General features: G+C 36.8%; 1 protein-coding gene across 3 annotated transcripts in view; it reads left to right on the plus strand.

The window, feature by feature from the left end:
- Positions 1 to 1,233: 1,233 nt before the first annotated feature.
- Positions 1,234 to 9,226, plus strand: part of RNF141 (ring finger protein 141) — an 18,815-nt gene continuing 10,822 nt past the window's right edge. Inside the window, exons 1-4 of one of the 3 annotated variants that reach the window (XM_015563716.1) lie at positions 1,234 to 1,344; positions 2,476 to 2,667; positions 5,345 to 5,390; positions 8,503 to 8,684. In XM_015563716.1, coding sequence (XP_015419202.1) covers positions 2,525 to 2,667; positions 5,345 to 5,390; positions 8,503 to 8,684 — 371 coding nt within the window. In that variant the 5' untranslated portion in view covers positions 1,234 to 1,344; positions 2,476 to 2,524. Of the gene's footprint in view, positions 1,345 to 2,475; positions 2,668 to 3,396; positions 3,488 to 5,344; positions 5,454 to 8,502; positions 8,685 to 9,226 lie in introns of those variants that run through there. The other 2 variants (XM_006763470.2, XM_015563715.1) reach the window with 2 other exon arrangements.

Raw genomic sequence — 9,226 nt, forward strand, 5'->3', positions numbered from 1 at the left:
CGGGCTCAGAGCCGGCCTGGGAGGCCCTGCGGGGACGCACCGGCTCCGGCCCGGCCGTTTCAATGGCCCGGTGTGGGGAGGTGGCTGGTCCCGTTTGGGGAGAGGACCTGGGGGCACTGGAGAGAGCTTGTCCTCGAGCCCGGAACCGCGTTTGAATCTTACCGCCTGCGCAGCCCGTCGGATCGCGGACGTGGCTGTTGGTTCAAAGCTCCAGGTTCAAGTGCGCCTGAGGAGGGGCCGAGGCGGCGGGGGCGGCCGGCGTGTTTGGTAAACACACCGGTCACGTTGAAAACCACGTGCGCCCGGCCGCACCGGACGTCCCAGAGGACGGCCCCTCTGCCCGGCGACCCTAACTCTCACGGCCGAGCCAGCTGGTCGGCGTAGCCGGCCCTCCGTTTCTCAGTTAGTTTAGGCTGCTCCTCTTCCCAAAGGTCTGGCCTTGGTGAACCAGGTACCTGAAGGCCCGGCCAAGACGGAACGTTTCCTTGCTAATAATTGTTATTTGTATGTTAGCTGCAAAACGTGGACTTACTATTATTCAAATCCACCCCCAGCCCCTTTACTTTCATTGCAGTGCACGCCCACATTCTGACCCTGCATAAAGTTACTCTTTTCCACCCCCCTCCGCCCATTCCTACTGCTATGAATTGAGCTCCATCCATTCAGAATTTCATCGGGCCCAGACCCTAAATTAGTCACTGCTCTATTGAGGTCGCCTCTCTAAGAAGTGATTCTTTCTGAACTCAAAAATCGTGTGGATTTTTATTTTCTTTCCTTTGATGCTGCCTTTTCTAAATAACTTCTAAATAATTTCCTCCTTAGTGTAATTGTAGATTTCCAAAGATATGTTCTTTGTCCTTTCTTGTAACTGAACTTGGTATTTGAGGTGTGGAGCCCCATCTTCCTTAGTTCACTTCCAAACACCTAGCACACTTAACCTTACCCTTCTGCCAAAAAAGCAGGGAAGGTCCAGAGAGGGTTCTTAGAAGTCTAGGTAGTGTGTTTTTCCAAATACGTATGTAATGTATTTAGTAAATATACTGGTGCTCTCAGAAATCAGTACTCTTAACCTCCAAGTACTCTCTCTCCTTTTGTAGTTTTTCTTTCTATAAAAATTTTCTTCGGAACAGGCATTCCAGGCTCTATAGTGACTCTAGTTGAATTTGTTTCGCTGCCTGTAATATCTGTTGTAACTGCTGTTAATTTCTTATCTTGCAGAACAGCTTACAGATAACAGAGTTTGAATAAGGAATGAGCAATGAAAGTGTATCCTTAGGGACCTAGTTTTTTATCACTGATGTTTTTTTATTACTGACTTCATGATGAAAATAATCGATTGTTTCAGTTACGTATATTTTATAAATACTACAGTACTTGTGAGTTAGTCATTTTGTTGCACTTTCAGGCTTTTCAGCTTTTCTTTTCTTTCTTTTTTTTTTAATATATTTTATTGATTTTTTACTGAGAGGAAGGGAGAGGGATAGAGAGTTAGAAACATCGATGAGAGAGAAACATCGATCAGCTGCCTCCTACACGCCCCCTACTGGGGATGTGCCTGCAACCAAGGTACATGCCCTTGACCGGAATCGAACCTGGGACCCTTCAGTCTGCAGGCCAACGCTCTATCCACTGAGCCAAACCGGTTCTGGCTTCAGCTTTTCTTTAATCCTTTTATGAATGGATATGGTTTAAATTTTCCGGGATGTTTTTGGGTTGGGTTGGGTTGAGTTGGGTTTGGGGGTTGGTTTTTGGTTTTGCCAATTGCCCATGATGTAATTTTATATCGTTATAAAGGATATTTGAACTACAACAATTCACTTGTTAGAAAAAGAAGTGATCAAGTGTATATTACCACCCGCTAAAGAATGTGGCATTTTTGGAATCCTTGGTATTCTTATTTTAAAAACAAAAACAAAAAACAGTTGTTCTTTATTTTAAAAATCTTCCAAATGTTTTTTGAAAGCACTTTATTATTCTGCTTGCGAAGACTAAATTATAGGTGGCACAATAGTATGAGAGCTGCTAGTTCTTTGAGAAATCTTGACCAGAGATTTGTCTTGTGCTGAATTCTATGCCAGTGGTTTGCAAATTATGTTCCCATGCAATACTGTTCCATGATCCAGAATAGGGGTGGGGAACCTTTTTTTCTGCCAGGGGCCATTTGGATATTTATAACATCATCGAGGGCCATACAAAATTATCAACTTAAAAATTAGCCTGCTATATTTGGTCAAACATTTAATTAACTCACACCTAATGCCTTGGCAGGACCAGACCAAATGATTTTTCGGGCCTTATACAGTCCTGGGGCTGGACGTTCCCCACCCCTGAGCTAGAAGGAAGTATTTGCTAATATCAAAATGATATCAGCCTCCTGATACTTAAATGTATTCCTAGTTTTTTATTTTCTTGAAGGGGTGGATATACTGCTGTTTTTATATTATGTATAGTAACTTTTATATATATATTTAACAGAAACTATGTGAAGCAACACTTCCTGGATTTCAAAAGACATCATTTCATCATGGGACAACAGATTTCGGATCAGACGCAGTTGGTTCTTAACAAGTTACCAGAAAAAGTAGCAAAACATGTCACATTGGTTCGAGAAAGTGGCTCCTTAACTTACGAAGAATTTCTTGGGAGAGTAGCTGAACTTAATGATGTGTAAGCCTTGCTCTTTTTCATTTTTTTTTCCTGCTTATGTATGCCCCACATGTCATGACTACCTGAGAGGTAATCAGAAGTACTGATGACTTAATGTTTTCAGTAGCAGTTAGCAAATATTTATTGAATACCTACTATCAGACTTTCTATGTGGCTATTTTAAAATATGTAATAAGAACAAAAGAGATGGAAGGAACATTAAATTAAATTTTAAACACAGGCATATAAGTTGTTCTTGTTTGAAAGCACTAAAGAGGTACATAAGGAGAGTATGCCAATTACCCACTCTAGAAAAAGGCTCCTAGGATAGTCCTTGGGCACTCAGGTTTCTGTATATCAGCCAGTTCATCTAGTTAATAAATAAATCTTCTGTGTTTGTTCGCAGAGCTATTGTTTTACCAGAGAAATACATATATAGTAATAATTCATTTATCATCAGAAGAATAAGATATTTCAGTTATTAATATTTCTAATTAGCTAACATCTTTAAATCACTATTTAACTTGAATAGGTTAATGTTTTAAATGGAATGTACATTTTTCTACCTTCTTAACGAGCATATTTAATAGAATTTAGTCTTTTGTTTGTGAATTTGTTCTTTATTATATCAGTTTTTCTACCAAGCTGTTATAGCAGCTATCAAAATACACAGGACTCTTTGTCCCTAAATGGCCCCAGATTATTATGCTTTTAAAATATTACTTTTTCTTTGTGTGTTTTCTCCCTTAGTGACAGATGAGCAGATGTCACTTCCTTCTATTAAGTCTTTCTGTGGCAGCGCCTACATCCATGTATATATATCTTCTGTCTCTCTTGGCATGTAATTATGAAATTGCCTTTTAAATAAGATCTTAAAGGTTCTCTCAAGTCTGTTTAATTTAGCTAACATTTACTGAACCCATAGTGTGTGCAAGGCACTGTGCTGAGGGTTGGACATTTTAACTGAGGCCTACAATGATTGCCCAAGGATTAATGGCAGATCCAGCTCTCCCTGCATCTGAAGTTTTTTTCATTAACCCACCTTAACTATCCCACTCTAACCTCTCTTTAAATCCCAAAAAAGCCAATCAAAATCACCAAGCAGTCTGGACCCACTTAATATAAACTATTGACAGTCCCTATAAATAGTTTAGGGCAAGGTACACGAATGTGCTCCCTAGCTTTGTGATAGCTATGTTGGTTGATAAGAAGCATACTTGGCTATGTGGAACACATTTAGATAAAGAAAAGGAAATACAGTTTTTTTATGGACATGACTACAGTCTACTGTTATTAGCCAGTCATGAAGAATAAAGAATGTCTTAAAAGTTAAAGTTGTTTTAGAAGATCATTTCTTTTAAGAGTACTGGATTTTGTTTTGTTCTTAAAGTCCTGTATATGTATATGGATGGATCCTGTATTGTTATATATGTAAATACATAGAAAAAGAGCTAGGAGGCTGCATACTGGGTCTCTGGGGAGTCCGTGGAAATGGGGGCATTGAGGGAGATTTTACATTTTACTGTGTGTTTGTGTATTGTCTGATCTTTTATAATAAAAAAATGTAGCCATTGGTTTTTAAAACTTTAGCATCTCTTTGAGTCTCGGAACTTATGTAAACCTTGTCTAGTCTAACAAAATTTTGCCTTTTCATCTAAAGATACTGAATAAAATGTGTCCCGTGAAAGCATCCACAAGCGAAGTTTACTGTATAATACAGATGTGATGGTAAAGAATATCTTCTCATTTATTTCTGACTGGATTTGGTTCATAAAACCAATTTTCACGGTCAGAGTTGGGCTTTCATAAACGTAGTGCTGTCTGAGAAATAAAGTTAAACCTATACAGATGAAGCGTGGCTTGATAGCTAGAAAACAACTGGGAACTGGCATAGTTGAATTACATTCCTTGGCAGATTTTGTTACCTCAGGCTAGTTGCTTAATTTCAATGGCCTCAATTTATTTAGCTGTAAGTCATTTAGTTCTGAGTGTGATATCCCCATTGATGCACAGACAGAAATGTGACTAATGATAGAAGGGAGCAGTAATATTTAAGTATGTCTTTGAACTGATTTAAATTAGCATTATGGCGATATTATTCTCTAAAAGTCATATTTTTATGTTAGAATCCTGTGGCTCTCTAGATGAAAATTACTCTGCCCGGGAAAGCTGTATTCAAAGTGTCTCAAAAGCATTTGCTTGATCCAGTCCATATTACCTATTAACTTTTTTTCCAAAGTGATGTGTTATTATTGTTGCTTAAATAAGGACTCAACCAAAAGCAAGATTTTTTTTTTCACACTTTATATGCATTGAGGCAATAGTCAAATTTGGATAAGTGAAACCAGCTTGGTTTTTCTTTTAAATATCTGTTTCCTTGGCTATGTTTTTCGTAGATGTCTTTGTTAAAAGTTTAAAGACCATTAAGATATTAGATATGACAAACAGATTTATAAATATCTTTCCACTATGCTGTTGACTTTAAAAACCTTGGAAATTAAGTTGTATGTTTAATCAAAACTTTCTCTATCCCTTTGTTTTAAGAATCTAATTATTATAAACATTATTGTTATTTGACTTTGTGTTTTTTCTTCAATTTTTTTTCTCTGATTTAAAGTGTTTCTTGAATCTAGTTTCATGGCTCAATTATTTTATATGACTTTTCACAAAATAAACAAATGTGTTTGTCTCTTTTCAGAACTGCTAAAGTGGCTTCTGGTCAGGAAAAACATCTTCTCTTTGAGGTACAACCTGGGTCTGATTCCTCTGCCTTTTGGAAAGTGGTTGTACGGGTGGTCTGTACCAAGGTGAGAGTGATAGGGACTTCTGATGCAGAACTTGAATTATTTTGGTGGTTAGAACCACATTTAATTGTGTAATGTAATATGATTGAAATAGATGTTAATAATGTGGTTATTATTAACTATTTAAAACATAGTTTTGGTACTGTTATTGCCTTCCAGGTTAATTGAATCTCACTGGTTGTGTAATTACCATATAGCAGAGATTTTTATACTCAAGAAAGGTGGTAGTAAACCCTCTACCTCTCTTTTTGTATTTAGCTAGCTATGGAATCCTAAGGCGACACTCTACATAACTCTAAGATGATTCCTTAAAAATTAGTTATCTTAAGAGATCATTTCTTTTAAGAACACTGGGTTTTATTTATTTAATAATTTTTAAGTCCATTAGAAAGGTTTGTGTTTTTTGTTTTGCTTTAGTAATTTTTAATTATAGAGTGGATTTTTCACCATTAATACACTGTCTTAGTTCATCTTTAAATTTTAGGTAATTGAATATATCAACTGTGTTGAAAAATATAATAGCCGTTGTCATAGAGTATTAGGAAGCCTCACCCACCAATGGGTAGATTAGAATAGATGATTTTTAACTTTTGTGAGGCCACAGAAAATGAAGGAACGAATTTTATTAGGCCTTCTCATATCCCCACTCCTATTATACAACAAACAAATGGTGAAATCATCCATGTGCGTATAAACAGTAAATTGGGCATTCATGAGTGCCCTGAAGTCCATTCCTGACCAACCCGTAAAGAACTTGTAGGTAAGGAGATTTTTTCCTTTTGTGTCATGATCAGCAAAGTCTATACATTCTGTCCCCACCTCACCCCTAACCTTATTTTTTCCAATTCCTCCCCCCTCATTCTATTCCACCACCCTGGGCTCCTTGCTGGACTCCTTGTGCTCCTTGCCAGGTACACTTCTGCCTAACATGCTTTGCACTTCCTATTCTCAGCCTGGAATGATCTTTCCTCCAAATATTGATATGACTCATTTTTTCACCCCTTTCAGTTCTTACATGTCACCTTCTCTGTGAGGCCTTCCCTACAACCTTTTAGCATTTCATCTCCTCTGTTTTATATTCTCCATAACACTTACTTCTGTCTAATTTGTATTTTATTGTCTGTCTCTCCTACCTATAGTATAAATTCCATGAGGTCAGGAGTTTTGTTTTTTATACACACTGTCACCAGTGCCTAGAGCAGTGCACATATTATCTATAACAGTAATGTGTACTTAATAAATATTTGTTGTGCCCTGATCAGTTTGGTTTAGTGGTTAGAGCATAGAACATCGGCCCACACACTGAAGAGTTGTGGGTTCAGTTCTTAGTCAAGGGCATGTACCTGGATTGCAAGTTCAATTCCTGGCCCTGGTCAGGGCACATGCAGGAAACAGCCAATTGATGTGTCTCTCTCACATCCTATGCTTCTCTGTCTCCCTCCCTCCCTTCTACCCTAAATAAAAATCAAAGGGAAAAAAATATCGTCTCCCTCCCTCCCTTCCACTCTAAATAAAAATCAAAGGGAAAAAAAATATCTTCAGGTGAGGATTGAAAAAATAAAAAAAATATTTGTTGCAGTTTGATAAACTTTGCTGTTAAATACTATGTCTATGTGAATTATTCCCTGATTTCTTCTGAATTATACAGTTTCAAAGGAAGACTGGCCCAGTTTCTTTAGCTCTGAAAATCTATTTTATAATTTATAAATTCCTATCACCTTTATTTCTATTTGTTTTCAACTGCACGTATAGTCTTTTATTACAAAGAATATTACATATTTGCATTTCCATTTAGATCTTACCACCCCAAAATTTAATCAAATTTTTTAAAATTAGCAGTGGTTCTGCCATTTTTACACATGGAATCTGATTCAGACTTGATTCTCAGTTTTTCTTCTCATTGCCTTCTCAAGTAGTAAACAATAAATGTTAGTTGCAACTATTATTATTTTCATTCCAAATATGGAACTGTTGCTATAATGTTTTTTAATATGTAACCTCATATTTCACTTTCTCATATCCCCATTTCCATCAACACCTACTTCATTCACAATTTTAATGCCCTCTCTCTATATTTCTCCCTGCGTTCTTCATTTCTTTCTAAGTATTTTATGATTTTGTTTGTTCTATTTATTTTGATATTGTACTAAATAGGTTTCGTTGCTTACTTCTGTCCCCACAGTCTTCCTTATCATCTCCTGTGCTGAAAGGAAGTCTTTTACATCTCTAACGTATTGCTGATTAATTCATGTTCTTTGCCCTCAATCCTACTGGCTTTGGTCATTTCAAAAGTGAAGATATGCCCCACTCCACGAGTCCTCCAACCTGAAAGCAATATTATCCCTCCTTACCTGTTACCTCACACTTGCCCCAAATATATCCTCACATTATAATGTAAGCTAGAGCAAGGCTAAGTACAACCTGTAGACATTGGTTCATTTTATTTTAAATGAGTTTTTGCTATACCTCAAAATGGCCTTCTGAGAAAACTCAACCAGTTTCTGTTAGAATTTACTTCAATATAATTTTCTCACTTTAGTTTGGAAGTTTGGGTGTAAAGTAAAACTTAAGATATTCAAGGAAACAATCTGTTGTTTCAATTATAGTAAAATGGCATGTGGTTGCTGGATTCAAATAAATGCCTTTAATTAAGAAATTCTTTAAGAAATTAAAATGAAAAGAATTGCCAATACTGATCTCTAAAATTCATTTCTTAAGTCTGGGAAAGTTTCCTGACCTCACAAATCTAAATAAGATAATTCCTAATCAACCCTACAGAGTTATTTTGAATATCAACTTAGATAAATTTGTGTAGCTCCTTTAAAATCTACAAATGTAGGAGACATGACATTATTCATATGCTAAGACTCTTGTTCTCTTGTTGGATAATTTGGAAACCTGGCAAACTTCTCTTTCCTAGGATGTTTGACTTAGTATTTGTTCCCCTTTTTTGAGGAAAAACTGATCAGAGAAATTATCAACCTTTTTGTGAGGGGAGGGCTTGTGTGTGTGTATTGTTGGGATTTTTTTTTCATTTTCTTTGTATTTTTAGATTAACAAAAGCCGTGGCATTGTAGAAGCATCACGGATCATGAATTTGTACCAGTTTATTCAGCTTTATAAAGACATCACAAATCAAGCAGCAGAAGTGTTGGCACAGAGCTCCACCTCTGAAGCCCCTGACGAAAACTCGTCATCTGTAACATCTTGTCAAGCTAGTCTTTGGATGGGAAGGTATACAATACATAAGCACCATGTTTCTCTTATTTTCCAATTTGCAAGCTACTGAAATCTCATTAATATTCTGGCTGGTGCTCTTTGTGACATCTTAAATCACATTACTTTTTGTCTCAATTGATATATCCCAGATCAGCTTTTGGGTTATTCTGTACTTAAGGACATTGTTAGAGGGCCCAATTAAAGAAAAGAAAAGTTGAAGTGGCTTATGCCAGGTAACATTGCTGCCAACTTCATTTCCATTAATCCACTCTCTACTCTACATGCTTGCATTTAGTGACAAAAGAGTTATAGTTAATACCCCTCTTATAATAGATATTTAAGTTCTTACATCAAAGCCCTTCAGGAAATTAGGCCCAAGAATGGCAGAACCATTCCAATTTTCCTTAAGATTATCTAATTGGAGCATTAAAATTGTAAATATTGGCTCCAGGATCTGGCAGTGCATTCAGGAATGAACAAGTAGTTGGTGTACACATTGCATGTACCAGAAGGAAATGAAGTCAGCCAGAGTTTTCTGTGGTTGTGCTTTTTTTCTC

This window comes from Myotis davidii, unplaced genomic scaffold (genome assembly GCF_000327345.1).
Source record: "Myotis davidii unplaced genomic scaffold, ASM32734v1 scaffold118, whole genome shotgun sequence".
NCBI lineage: Eukaryota > Metazoa > Chordata > Mammalia > Chiroptera > Vespertilionidae > Myotis > Myotis davidii.